A 13,997-nucleotide genomic window follows, 5' to 3' on the forward strand; every position below is an offset into this window, starting at 1 on the left:
TTGTGGTTCATGTGGGATGAAGTTGAAGATGATGAAAAGGGAAGGGAATCCGTTATCGCTGCCAGTCACGGACCTTTTCCCCGACTGACCCCGTGATCCACATCTTTCGCTTCCACTGTGACTGATTGATTATCGACAACTCACTCCCTCTCTATACCGAGTGGCCATCTCACGAACACCTCCACCCGGTTTAGACTTTCCAATTGCTCTGCCTTATTCCCATATTCTGGTTTGTCGATCGTTCCTTGTGTCCCTACCGATGATGATTGACATCCGATCATTGCGCTGCCTGTTGAGTAGTAGTAGTAGTAGCCTGTATATAGCAGGCTGCCAGTATCCCGAGCTTTATATGCCGACATCCTGGCGAGGCCGGTCGCAATTCAGAGTGTCCTTTTGAGTTCAGTTGTCATTGGTATCATTCACTCTCTCTCTCCCACCCCTCCCCCCTCACTCACTCACTCTCACTCTCACACCAGGGAAGCCGAATCGAAGATGATGGGGCTTGAAGGCCCCGAAGACAGGCGACAGCATCAACCGCCTCGGCTTCGGCCACGACCGCGGCCGCGACCCAGGCCGGCGCTGGAGATGGAAACCCGCAGCCGCTGGTTTTCCTGCTGCAACTCTTGGACCTGCCGGCCCCAGCGAACCTGGTCCTCGGTTCGCTGTCTTTTCTCGACCTCCATGGCATGTCGCAAACGGTTGACGCTGTCTTGAAGGGCCTGGTCGGAGGGGGCAGAAGCGGCTGAGGCGGCGGACTCCGTCTGAGCTTGGAGTTTGGCACGCAGATCGTTGATTTCGGTCTGCTGCCTGGAGATTTCGACCCTGGCCTCGTCCAGAGCCGTCGCAAGAGACCCCAAGTCGCCCGTACGGCGCTTGGGGATCGTTTGCATACTCTCGCTGTTCTCCCAAAACTTCAGACGGTGCTCAAGGACGTCATTGACGCCCGTGAGCTTGTCCCTCTCCGCCTCGGTGCCCTCCTTCTGCTCCCGGAAACGCTGAGCATCCCTGGAGGCGATGCCGACTTGCCGCGACATCTCCTTGAGTTCCTCCTGCAAGCCCTTCACCTGCTTCCGAGCCTCCTCGGCAGCCGCACGTTCCGCCGCGACCTCGTCATCGTATCTCTCCACCTCCTTATCGTAGGCGTCTTTGAGACTTTTCATTGTCTTGCGATGCCCTTCGTCGGCTTGCCGGAGAAAGTTCGCGACCCCCTCAGCCTCCATCATCTTCTGCTCGGCTTCTGTCGCCTTCGCCTCGGCTTCTCTCACCTTCTCTTCGGCGACCGCCTTCACCGCGTTGACCTCCACCCGGAGATTCAGGGCCTCCTGGACCGCGCTGTTCCCATCCAACGCAGATTTAAGAGACTCGATCTCGGCCCGCAGCTCCAGGATTTCCTGGACAGCATCGTCCCCTTTGAACGCACTCTGCAGCTTTTTATGCTGTCTAGTAAGGTCGAAATGCTCGGCAAAGAGTGTGTCGTACTGTTGCGACCAGAAGCCGATCTCTTCTTGCTTTGCGCGACCCTCTGCCTCCAGCAATTGGGAATACTCTTCGAGCTTGGCCTGCAGGGCAATCACTCGTGCTTCAGCCTCTCCGAGTTGTGCTGCTTGCGTGTGACACTGTGCCTGGAAAAACTGAAGTTGTTCTTTCAGGGACCGGATCTCTGCGGCGTTAGGCTCCGTGGCCTGCACCTGGGGTGCTGCCTCGTAGGCCCGGATTCTTGCGCCCAGGTCCTGGATCACAACTTCTTTCTTGGAAAGCTGGTCTTCGACGACGCTAAGTTCCCTCGCCCGCTCGTAAGACTGCTGCTCCTGAACCAGAAGTAGTTCCTGGAGTCTAGAGATCTCTGCATCCTTGCAGAGAACCTCCTCCTCTGTCACACGGAGCTTTTCAATGTCGCAGGTCCTCTCGGCCAGAGCTTCAACGGCTTCTAGACGGCGCGCCATGGCGTTGAGCTCATCGGTCCGATTATTGAGGTCTGCTTGAAGCGATTCAATAATGCCGCGAGAGTTGGCATTCGCCTCATCAGACTTGCGAGCCAGCTGCTCCTCTAGCTCGGCGACACGGTTGGTGAGAGTCTGCTCCCGTGAGTCAGACTTGTACTGCGCCCCCCGCGCTCTTCCGTTAGCCATTATGAGGCGACAGTTGACCCGATCTAGCTCTTGACGAAGACCGGCGATCAGACTCTCTTGCTGGGCAACCTTGTCCTCTTCGCAACGTGCAACCAGCATTTGATTTCTCGACCGGAGTTCGTCAAAGCGCACCTCCATTCCGTTCGCCTGCTCGGTTTTGGCGGCCAGCTGGCCTCGTACCTCATCCAGCATTGCTTCGTAAGTGCCAATCCTGGCCGAAAGAAGTCCAACTTGCTCGAGCAACGCTGTATCTTGGTGCTGTGCCTCATCTTCAGGACCGTTCTTTGACTTCGAACGTGTCCAGCTGCAAAGCGTCTCAATGGCCTTGACAGGAGAAGAATGACGGATAGCGATAACAGCCCCGGCAAGAATGCTGGCGAGGGCCAAAACGGAACAGACGAAACGGAAAATCTGGAGGTGTTCAATATCATCTCCAACGCTGAACGTTGGGATGTAGTCTTCCCAGACAGAAAACAACTCCACGCCGAGGTCGACTCCGTCACAATGGAATCCCTGGAGCCGCCGACTGCTGGACCACCGGCCTGCCGGAGAACCACGATCCAGGTTCAGGCAGTACTCCCAGTGGTCCCAGCCTGCGGATCCCATACCATCAGCCATGCCATACAAGACATGGTAGCCGGGCGTCAGAAGATCTTGACTCGTCCACATCAAAGTGACGATTGTGACATAAACCCGCGAGATCATGGCGATGGGACGACGAGCAGGGAAATACCAGTTACGGAGGTCGGAAAGGCGACGACCCATCTGGCTCTGGACCATCCATCTCTTGAACGCGTCAACGCACGCGACGAGGAATTCGAGGGGAGATAAAACAGCCGCAAGCAGCTTGGCCCCGAACGAGATGCCAGAGGTGAGGGCGTGCCAATTTACGGCGACGAAAAAGAAGAGAATAAGAGCTGCAAAGACGGTGTCCAGTCCTGCAGTCAAGTCGAGCATGTCTAATGACTCGTACTCCGGGTTCAGAGTCCTTCCGTACACGAGGACTTGTTCCGTAGGAGACATCATGGTGAACATGCTGTACAGCGTGAGTTTGTTGTTTACGAGATTCTAACGGTAATAGGTCTGGAGCTCAAACCTTGAAGAGAAGCTTTAAAAAGCGGGTTGTACTTTGGAAAAAGCACAAGAAGATGTTAACGAAGATACGAAGAAGATGATTCCGCGATAAGCTTTGCTAAACACTGTAAGTGTCAACGAAGTTAAGAAGAATCCGATCTTGGTAAAGTTCGTTGGAGGAGGAAGAGGAAGAGGAAGAAGGGAAGAAGAGGAGGGGGGGAAGGGGAAGACATGGTGGGCGGGCCAGAGAGTCCTGGGGGGAGCAGGAGACTGACCGTCCAGTGAATGAAGCTGTTGGCAGTGAGTGTTAACTACGGTGACTGGGTCAGCAGCTTCGTTACTGAAGGTGAATGGCAGGCTTTACCACCACAATACAGGGGGGAGAAATGAGTGACGGTTTGGGAGAAAGAGGAAACTGGATTGAAGTGGGAGAGAAGAGAAGACAGATGCGCCAGATTATATAGGTATGGCGCTGCATGTGAGTCTCGGATATCTCCATTAAAAGGTAAGTAGTTAGAAGCTATATACCCCTGGTTGTGAGTCTACGAGTCTACGTATACGGGAAATGCCGTCCAGGGCTCAGGAAGTTCCCATTTGGCATGGGTAATGACGGGACTACACGCGGGAATTCCACACGAATAATGGGAATTGCCGCGCAAAAAGTCAATGTGGCAACTTTCACGGAGACGCCTTCACCTTCGGGTTTGGCGTGCACTTCACTAGCCTATGGCCAAGGTAGGCGAAGTGGTGAGTACAGGCTTACGCGGTTTCTAGTGAAGAAAGTGAAGATAGGATCAGGTATGCTTTGTAGTTACGATGAAAACAGTGCTACAGCATCCGCTGGTCTATAATGAAGCGCGATAGTTGAGTTCAACACTACGGTAGTCCTATAATTGGGGACTGATAGAGGTCCTTGTAACTGCTATTCGAGGATAAGCCAGAGGACATCAGTGGACTATTCTATCGAGACAACTACGCAAATGACAAGCTAGTGAGTATTCTTAGAGCAGAGAACACATCGTTTCATCATGACTATCACCCTTTTGCTGCTCTAATGCCAGTGATAATCAGTTTTCATCCCGATATATTCGCAATTCCTTTTATTCTCTGCTTCGATCGTTGCCGATCTTGTCAGAGTCTACGCTGGCTAACCAATTAATCAGCCAGCACGGTCACTTATATCGGCGTATGCTTATCTGTCTATTATCATAGGAAAGGCAGTATATTGAGTTCTGTAGCTTTTCGGTATACCTCCTGCCTGCTACTGGGCATATCTATAGACAATCAAAGTCTATATTTCCAGTCTCTGATATAGTCCGCTGTAGATTTAGTAGTTGTAAGATTTACCTACTAGACCTCCCTATATATAGCTGTAAATGAAAAATAGTCCAGAACTAATCTGTAGTATCTGCCAGAAGATCACCACTCGACCATATCGTTGCCTAAATGACTACTACCTATTTACTTTCGTAGTTATTCGAGTCACCTACCTTACTACTTACAGTAGTTCTAGAATCCTTGGAGTAGAATGACTCATCTCTTACCTCAGCATTCAACAGACGGTCTCATTGGACATCGGGAAGCGCCCTATGGGGGCTTCCGGGATCGTCCGTCGGGAGGCGGGAAGATGAGGACCTTCGCAGTCGCAGAAATGATGGAGCCCTTGAAATAGTTACTCCGTACTGCTTGAGAAGTTGTACTAGAAGCGGGTGTGGACTTGTCAGACGTGTGTGTCTAGTGACCAGTGCTATCTCTGATAATTGCGCTCCAGACTTACTTGATGGGAGGATAATAATCACGCTGGAATTGTGAGTTATTTGACAGCACCTATCAATCAATTAGAAAACCCTCCTGCTGATTCCTGCTGAGGGAAATAAAACAGGTATAAGCCAGTAAAAAGAATGATATAATGAAGGATGGATTTGGTGGAGGACATAGCACTCCTTAGTACCTACGTACTAATGTAAGTGCTAAAAAGTAGGCGACGTCACGCAGTGGCCAGACACCCACCCGCACTGATCAATTGTTCCGATTACGCCGCCAGCCACTACTACTAAGCAAAGCAGCAGCAGCAGAACCTTTACTCGGAGTGGTTACCACTTCGTCGTTTCCATCCATCTTTCTCTGCTTTCCCGCCCCCGATTCAGCTTAGCCGCTCGCCGCCCCCCAATTCGTACGTACCCTTTCTCTCTTCTCTTGTCGTCTCTTTCCTCAAATATGCCCCTCTGGTAGCCTTCGGGCCTTTCTTGTCTTTTCTTTCTTTTCTTTCTTTCTTTTCCCACCCTCCTTCCATTGCCCTTCGGTGATGGCTATATCCTCTGCCACACGTATCCTGGCCGCCCGGCCTCTCGTCCTTGGTTTAGCAAAGCTCTGCTTCTTGGCTGTTGCCAACCTGCCCGTCATCTCCGCCGCCCCAACTTTTATCATCAACTCCGATGTCGACCCGAAACCCCCCAGTGACCCTAGTCTATGGCTGTACCTAGGGGTCGCCGCCGCCCTCGTTCTCAGCGGCGGTGCCTTCGCTGGTCTGACCATCGCCTTGATGGGACAGGACGAAGTCTACCTACAAGTCATTCAGACCTCCGGTGAAGGCTCCGAACGCAAAAATGCCGCAAGTGTCCTGAAGCTGTTGCAGCGAGGAAAGCACTGGGTCCTCGTCACCCTGCTGCTCAGCAATGTGATCACCAACGAGACGCTTCCAATCGTGCTCGACCGCTCACTTGGCGGTGGCTGGCCTGCGGTGCTCGGCAGTACCGTCTTGATTGGTATGTCCCAAAAATCCCTCTTCTTGGCCTTCGCATCCTTGCTTACCATCAATTCCCTCTGTCGCGTCTAGTCATTTTCGGCGAAATCGTCCCCCAGTCGATATGTGTCCGTTACGGTCTCCCCATTGGTGCTTGGATGGCTCCATGTGTCCTAGCGCTCATGTACCTCATGTCTCCCGTCGCCTACCCGGTCGCGAAGCTGCTCGATAAGCTGTTGGGTGAGGATCACGGCACCATCTACAAGAAGGCCGGTCTCAAGACCCTGGTGACGCTGCACAAAACCTTGGGTGAAGCCGGTGAACAGCTCAACTCCGATGAAGTCACCATCATCAGCGCTGTTCTTGACCTCAAGGACAAGGCAGTGGGCAGCATCATGACCCCAATGGAAGACGTCTTCACCATGTCCGCCGACACCATCCTAGACGAAAACACCATGGACTTGATTCTGTCGCAAGGATACTCTCGTATTCCTATTCACGCTCCGGACAACCCGATGAACTTTGTCGGCATGCTCTTGGTCAAAATGTTGATCACCTATGACCCTGAAGATTGCAAGCGCGTGCGGGACTTTGCTCTGGCCACGCTACCCGAGACCCGCCCGGAGACAAGCTGCCTGGATATTGTCAACTTCTTCCAAGAGGGCAAGTCCCACATGGTATTGGTGTCGGAGTATCCGAGTGAGGATCGTGGCGCCTTGGGTGTGGTCACCCTGGAAGATGTGATTGAGGAGCTCATCGGAGAGTACGTACCAGACAAGCCCCAAAGGACCGAACAATGCTGACATTTTGTAGGGAAATCATCGACGAGTCCGATGTCTTCGTGGATGTACACAAGGCCATCCGCCGCATGGCTCCTGCTCCCAAGTCCCGCGTTCCCAAGGGCCGGATTGTCGAAGATCCGCCCATGCTTCCAGCTGAGACCACTCTAGTCGAGGTGGACAACGAGTCCCCTGCTCCGCCCAATGGGGCCCCGAAAGACCATCGCCGGCTTTCCGTAGAGGCACCCTTGCCCCGGTTCCAGCTCCGTCGGCCTACCTCAGATAAGAACTCAGACTCGACAGACGGCTTGTTCACGCATCGCGGGGCCACGGATGAGATCAGACAGCATTTGAAGCACCTGGGTCCATCAAACTTGGCCAGTCGACCGCGCCAAACTCGATACCAAAATGTGAAGATCAAACGGAGTGCCTCGCCATCCCGATCCGGACAGACCGATCTTGAATCCAGCCAGAGTATGTCCGATGTACAACCTAGACATAATTCCATCGGCCTGCAGGGCGGTATTGGCGCCGGACTTGTACAGAGTGGTATGGACGCCCGTGATGGGGTGTATGCGGTCCGTGCGGGATATGGCACGATGAACCACTCCAATCCGCCGGCCGATGCCGGTACTCAGACGAAGGATGGTCTCCCGATATCGATACCCGAACCGGTCCATGAAGAACAGGATGATCACCCTCGGTCAGCGGGCAGTCGAACCGGCAGTGCCCGGTCCATCGACTCGCAGTCCGAGCATCTCAAGCCGGGCAGTTACCTTCACCGAGGCCCGGCTCGCAGTGGTAGCATCACAGAGCAGGTGGTCGATGTCAACGGCATCCGCAAGGTTGTGCTCCATACCACAAGCACCAGCTCATCTGAATCTGAACGACCGAGAACGAGCGAAAATCCGGAGTTCCCTGTCCGCCAGGAAGGCGAGATCGTCGACCTGGGGAATAATCAGTCCGCCGGAAATAAGAGACGCCGTCGTCGCAGAAAGCGCGGACAAGGCCCGAAGAACGGGGAGTCGGGCGAAAATACCCCTCTACTGTCGCAATAACCAAGATAATTTCAGACGCTCCGAGTGTTCTGCTGGCCAGAGCGACAGGGCGACATGTGGATAGTTGTTTTTGTTACGTTGCAAAATTTAGCCGGTACACAAGTACGACCGAACAGCTGGTCGTGTGTGATGCACATGCTCCCGAAGAACCGATGTATTTCTTTCCTTTCCACCATATATTCATTTTCCATGCATAGCCGACCCTGCGTGCCAATACCTGGTCGCTTGACACTTGTCGTTGCATTGAGGGGTCTGGCGGTGTAGATGAGATTCGTGTTCAGTAGTATATCTCTTAAGGAATGGCATTCACCTGATAGGTCCTTGCATAAAATGTAACACCGACCCTATCTTGCCCCTACTTGCTTTCACAGATAACGCAGAATTCAGTATCCGTGTAGTAAGTCCTCTCTCTAGCTGGAGCATACTTAGCCTCCCTGAAACCCCAGGTTATCCAGCAATAGTATGCACACTTCTACTACTTAAATGCTACTAATAGTGGCTGCCATATAATCATACGGACCATATCCCCGGAACTTAATAAGTACTATAGTAGACCAGACTACTCCATACCCAACATGAAAGCCTACCGTGTCAGACCATGCATAAACACAGAACACATGATCCATAATCGTCTGTAGTATAGCGGAAATCCTTGGATAAGGATAGGAATTCAAGGATTTCATGCATCGTGACATTTTTTTCTTTTAAAGATCATCCTATAATCTATCCATGTCAAGAATGCTCGTATTGCGGCCTACGAACTTGATTTATCTATATGATCAGGTATTTTCTTACTAGAAAGTCAGTGTTATGCAACAAACGATATATACAGGATATCTATGCAAGAGTCATGAGTATCTAGGCGAGAAAGTATGGTGTATTGAAGAAAAAAAAAAAGACGCTTAACGTCTTTGGATATTTCATATCGACGACAGCCCGTCAGCTCTTAGCAGCATGGGTTGTTGTCCTGGAAGTGAAGATGCGGCTTAATCATACTGAATAACTACCTCAGGGAAACACTGCTGAGAGCTCAACCGCCAGAATGTTGTACAAAAGGATGTAAAAATTTTGCCTAAGAGAAGACGATAGGAGTCAACAAGAGTCCAGTCCAATCAGGTGAAGAGTCAAATATGTTGGATGACATTGGATGACATGGTCAGCAGGAGGATTAGGACAGTTGGAGTGAGTGTTTGGGAGGATAGAACACCGCAACCATGGCATATCAGCATACGTATATGGCTTATCGTTATTGCCTATATCAGTTTCTTATTATGTTAACACAAAAGTATGGAAAACACTCCACTTGCCCAGGATTGTCCCAGACTGGATTCTGGGCGTACTATCCCATAAAGGTGTGGTTCACGTCTTGTGTGACTTACTTGCTTTGGGAAAAAAAAAAAAAAAAAAAAAAAAAACTGACTTTATACGTAACACAGTCCGATAGCACTGATGCGAGTGAAGCGACAGCATGACTAGGCCATTATCGTATCCGAATACTACATCGCAATACTCCTTACATGAACCCCCTACATCGACTCCCAATCTACAGAGTAGCGACCCTTGACTGACTAACTTGTGGTCGACTTCGCTACATATATCATGTCAGCTTCTCCAAAATCACTCTCAATATTCATTACTGCAAGCAGAACGGAGAAAGCCGATTACTTGATTCCCCTAGACAAACAGAAAAAAGAAAAGGAAAAAAGAAGAAGAAGAAGAAGAAGAAGAAGAAGAAGAAGAAAAAGATAAGAAAATGTCAGATTATCAGTACTCAAAGACATACATAGCCATGCTGCCTCCATTATATCCTTGTGGAGCACCAGCTCCTAGTCGGGCCAGCGTGTACGAGGATTTGGCAATGGAGGCGACCAATGAGTTTGTCGAAGAATGGACGATGAATGATCTGCCTACTGTCACTCGAGACTTCCGTTCACTCCTCTGCCCTACTACACATGGGCATCTGGTAACACTCCTTTACCCTGAAGCACGTCCCGAACGCATCAAGGGTATCGCCAATGTACATGACTTGATACTAGCAGCAGACGGTAAGGTTGCTGCCCGTCTTTGGCCAAAGTAAAAATGAGGATGAGTGGGAAGCTAAATGAATGGCAGCGTTAGACGACAATAATGACGGAATAGATGTCAGCATATCGTCCGCCCACAGTGAGGTAGCCAGGAAATGCACCAAAAGCGGACTGCGTGTGATGCAACCGAAGATGTTCAAAGATATCAAGTGCACGAGTGGTCCTCAAGGGGACTCCTTAATTCAAGCCTATTCGCAGTATTCGGTTTCGCTGAAAAAGTTCAGATTGGCCCCTCGGGCGGATGTGCACACATTTTGCGAGTTTCTACCGATTCGCTATTATGACTTTGGTTCAGTGTAAGTTTGCACATCACAAACGCATGATCGGTCACTGCGCATGTAGGGTCGAGTATTGCTGATCGCCAAATATAATATGGCTAGCCTACTCTTCTCAATAATTCCCTATATTCATGGCATCGAGTTATCTCGGGAAGAGTCTCAAACTTTGCATTTCAGTTTAGTTGTACTGGCTCTCGCAATGATTCTCTGGAACGACGTTTACAGCTGGGCGGAGGAATCTCAAGCCCATAGTAAACAGTTTTGCAGTTTACCTCCTAATAATACAGTATGGGCTATCATGACAGAACTCGGCTGTGATTTAGAACCAGCTCTCACCATATGTCGTCAGAAGGCGCTACAATACGAGCGAAAGTACATGTCAGAGGCAGAGCGGCTGATAGCCACTGCGTCTACGACTCCTAATGTCAGAGCAATAGCGAGAGCGATTACACATGTCATCCCGGGATTCAACTTATGGCATGCCACCTCTGCGCGATATCGCTCCGAATGTCCTGGAATGGATGTAGCAAGGAAGGTGTTGGCAAGTCCACCATCATCTGTGGAACTTGATATTGCGTTTGAGGAGGAGTGTGACAGGATATATGAAGGCTGTTGCGCTCTGGCGCGTCAACACCTTGGGCAAGACTGGGGACGATGGGCTGAGAAAGTTCGATGAGCGGCAGCTGCAAACAGAGTAGATGGGTGCCTAGCTTGATCTGAAAAAGCATGAGGGATGTCAAATACTAAGTTAGTGTGTCACTTTATGGCAAGAATGGAAAGCGTTTGAATACATATGTTAGCGTCAAAAGGGTATTGCAACGGCTGTATTGTACAGACATTTTTCTGCGCTATTCATGATTAGTACAAAAGCTAAGTACAGTATCAGCATATATACGGTGCATTTCTTTTCTACTATGCTCCGAATATGAATAGCCCAGCAAGCAACCCAGTGGATTAAAACCAACTAAGTAATTAAGTACTACTTACTACTAGAGAGGACAGAGCAGCCACCGGCACAGCCAAGTCCCATACATATACCAAGTGGCAAGGTATGAGGTATCTACTGAATTACTAACCCCTTGATTTATTCAAGTACAAACAAAGTAGTTAACAAATCAATTCTCGACCTTGTCCGCAACATCCTGATCATCTCAAATACTGTTCAGGTATAGACGTCTCCCTTGCCTACGGTATATAATCCGTGTTAGGCATGTTGTAAAATTGCCATCAATTGATATCACAGTCACAATCTGGAAACATTGCGCTGGCCCCCCGTTTTACTTTCTTTGGGGTAGGACGCACTAGGTTATAGTTGACGAATGCACTAATTAGTGATTCTCTTTACTTATCATCACCCAAGGGTTACCTAGAAGCAGGTATTTACATGAGCATTAGTTAATCAATTAATCTAGCCCACTGGTCTAGAATAAGAACAGGATAAGAGATGGAAAGCGAGAGAAATAAAGAACTGTATAAGCACTATCACAACTGGCCTAGTCTGGGAAAGGTAATATGATCTCTGTCATGCGAACTGTAACTGTAGTTCTTTATAAGACTGGTTGCTTCGATAGTCTGGGAGCACTTATATAGCGCTAATATGCTAGAGCAATGCATCAACTAGCATCATTGGTCTAGTGGTAGAATTCATCGTTGCCATCGATGAGGCCCGTGTTCGATTCACGGATGATGCACGATATTTCTTTTTACTTTCGTATCCTTTTTTGCATACAATCCAAAATTTTTTTTTTTTTTTTTTTTTTTTTTTTTTTCTGTCGATTGTTATCTTTCAGAGTATCCGTAAATTGGCTATTTGTTTTACTTGGAGATCCGCTACTACGTAGTCATCTTCTAGGTCAAGTATATCCAGAATCATCTCTATTTATTCACCCTACTTTTATCATAAAGCATGTGCATGGACCCCAACCACAACTCCATAAACAAGACGATGCCAGCAGCACGGCAATGCAGAAACTAAACCCAAGAAACAAATAGCCTGAAATGATTCATAGACTCATCAACATACGATGCGAGAAGACGAAATGTACGAGATCATTGCAGGAGAGGATCCTGTACCATCGGATTAGTATCATGAAAGTCAAAACAGTCTTGAGTGGTAAGCTTACTCTGAAGTGTTTCTGGTGGTTGGCTTGCCGGTTGACCCGTGCCGTGAAGCGCTGCTCTTGTCGCATGGCTCTCTGGCGTTCCTTGCGCTCGCTGATCATCACGTCCCTCTTCTGGGAATCCGTCGTTCCAATCATACCAGTACCGCCATTGGCACGGGTGATAAGCGCACGGTTAAGGTTGCGGCCACGAGGCTTCGGCTCCTCTTCCTCGATCTCGCCGTTCTCGATGGCAAGTTGGCGCTCGGCACGCTCTTCTGCGGTGGGGTAGTTGTGCAGGTTCTGGCGGTAGTATTTGGCAAGGGAGCGGTGACCGACGCTGCGACCGGAGGGCAGATGCAGCTCGTAGTCGGTGGCGTAGACGACGGGCGCGCGCTTACGGTTGTCGAGGTCGTCCTCGTCCTCGTCCATGGATGAGGCGTCTGTCTCCCATCCCTCGTCTTCGCCGTCAACCTTGACGCCTCCTTCCTCATGTGTCTCGCTGCCGGTGGACTCCCACTCTTCGTCGTCTGAGTAGGTGCTGCGGAAGTCGTAGTACTGGCCAATCTCAATCTGCTCGGCCTCAGACTCGAAAGCGATCATGCAGTGGCCCTTGTCCTTCATGTGGGTGCGAATGCCTTCAGGGGTGTTGCGGATCATATGGCAGTAGGTACATTCGCTGTTCTCGTTGATCTTGCGCCACAGGTAGTGGAGAAGACCCTCAAGGTCAACAAGGTAGTCCTTCTCGGGAATGAACATGCCGTGGGTCTTGAACATGTGCTCGGTGTTTTCTTCAACATTCTCCGACTTCTGCAGACAGAAGAGACAACGAGACGCAAAGAACCCATCATCAGACATCTCCTCGTCTTCATTGCTCTCCTCCTTGATGGTAGCATCCTTGAGGGTCTCGGCGACCTTGTTAACCTCGGACTCTCCGACGCGGGGCTTGTTGATGGGTTCTCCCAGGGAGAAGGTGGAGCTCATGACGGAGGAGGACTCGTCGGCATTTTCCCGGCTCATGCGGGCCTCACGAGCCTTGTGCTTAGAGCTCTTGATGTGGTTCTGGTAGGAGTTCTCGCTGTAGAAGGTCTTCTGGCAAGCGACGCAGGTCGTCTCGAAGGATGCCTTGGCGGCAGCGGCAGTGGTGGTGGCTTTGGCGGCAAGAACCTTTTCGTTGAAGGTTTCCTGGGACACGGGGGGAAGAGAGGCAATGCGACGCTTCATGTTATACAAGCTAGTGCAGACGTGGTCAGTTCCTGTAGGCTTATCCAGTGGTTATATGAAGAAACTTACTGCCAGTCTGTGCGCATGTGCACCCGCTGCGCATCGCTGCCGCGGAAAGCGACAAGGCAGGTGTTGCAGGTGTAGGGGAGGGAAGATGCAGGGCCGTCCATCTTGAATAATATCGACGAAACAACGCAGGGGTATCACGATGAAAGAAAGCGTCGTGTAGAGGTCGTTAAATGATTGTGGGATGGACGAAGCGGGGCACAATCTCGAATGCTGAGACCGCTGGGTATCGGAGAACAAGTGGCTATCCCAGTAGACACTTGTAAATAATTATATGGGTGGAAGAGATCAATCCACACGAGCGAGTGAAGGTAAATGAGATAGGGAAGAGTGGATGAGTCGGGATGAGTCTTCAATTGTTGCCCCTCAGCGCCGGAGCAGAATTAATTATTGATAATCACCGAGATTTGCGCCGCCTTGCCGCTTTGGGCCCAATGACGTTCAATGCACGTGCCCACACATT

The 13,997-nt window shown here is 50.3% G+C and overlaps 5 protein-coding genes and 1 non-coding gene across 6 annotated transcripts; 3 read left to right on the forward strand and 3 right to left on the reverse strand.

Annotated features, from left to right (window-relative positions):
- Window positions 1–31: 31 nt before the first annotated feature.
- Window positions 32–444, reverse strand: BO85DRAFT_300184 (uncharacterized protein). The gene has a single exon (XM_025655338.1). The coding sequence runs from the start codon at window positions 357–359 to the stop codon at window positions 141–143; it is 219 nt and encodes a 72-aa protein (XP_025515340.1). The 5' UTR covers window positions 360–444; the 3' UTR covers window positions 32–140.
- BO85DRAFT_300183 (uncharacterized protein) lies at window positions 445–3,412 on the reverse strand. Its single transcript, XM_025655337.1, has one exon. It carries the CDS (start codon window positions 3,162–3,164, stop codon window positions 531–533), a length of 2,634 nt encoding a protein of 877 aa, XP_025515341.1. The 5' UTR covers window positions 3,165–3,412; the 3' UTR covers window positions 445–530.
- Window positions 3,413–5,283: 1,871 nt separating this feature from the next.
- Window positions 5,284–8,141, forward strand: BO85DRAFT_449405 (putative DUF21 and CBS domain protein (Mam3)). The gene is made up of 3 exons (XM_025660157.1): window positions 5,284–5,968; window positions 6,040–6,709; window positions 6,760–8,141. Exons 1-3 carry the CDS (start codon window positions 5,509–5,511, stop codon window positions 7,781–7,783), a joined length of 2,154 nt encoding a protein of 717 aa, XP_025515342.1. The 5' UTR covers window positions 5,284–5,508; the 3' UTR covers window positions 7,784–8,141.
- Window positions 8,142–9,536: 1,395 nt separating this feature from the next.
- On the forward strand, window positions 9,537–10,821 carry BO85DRAFT_438545 (terpene synthase family protein; the record flags this gene model as incomplete). The annotated part of the gene is made up of 4 exons (XM_025658676.1): window positions 9,537–9,828; window positions 9,923–10,163; window positions 10,248–10,396; window positions 10,433–10,821. The coding sequence occupies 4 exons, from the start codon at window positions 9,537–9,539 to the stop codon at window positions 10,819–10,821; spliced, it is 1,071 nt and encodes a 356-aa protein (XP_025515343.1).
- Window positions 10,822–11,765: 944 nt separating this feature from the next.
- BO85DRAFT_t152 lies at window positions 11,766–11,836 on the forward strand. Its single transcript has one exon. It is a non-coding gene; the product is annotated as a tRNA-Gly (tRNA).
- Window positions 11,837–11,993: 157 nt separating this feature from the next.
- BO85DRAFT_421072 (putative C2H2 finger domain protein) lies at window positions 11,994–13,906 on the reverse strand. Its single transcript, XM_025657918.1, has 3 exons — window positions 13,538–13,906; window positions 12,269–13,478; window positions 11,994–12,212 (listed from the first exon to the last, which is right to left on the reverse strand). Exons 1-3 carry the CDS (start codon window positions 13,636–13,638, stop codon window positions 12,195–12,197), a joined length of 1,329 nt encoding a protein of 442 aa, XP_025515344.1. The 5' UTR covers window positions 13,639–13,906; the 3' UTR covers window positions 11,994–12,194.
- Between the last annotated feature and the right edge of the window lie 91 nt (window positions 13,907–13,997).

The sequence above is a fragment of the Aspergillus piperis genome (genome assembly GCF_003184755.1).
Source record: "Aspergillus piperis CBS 112811 unplaced genomic scaffold BO85scaffold_9, whole genome shotgun sequence".
NCBI classification, from domain to species: domain Eukaryota; kingdom Fungi; phylum Ascomycota; class Eurotiomycetes; order Eurotiales; family Aspergillaceae; genus Aspergillus; species Aspergillus piperis.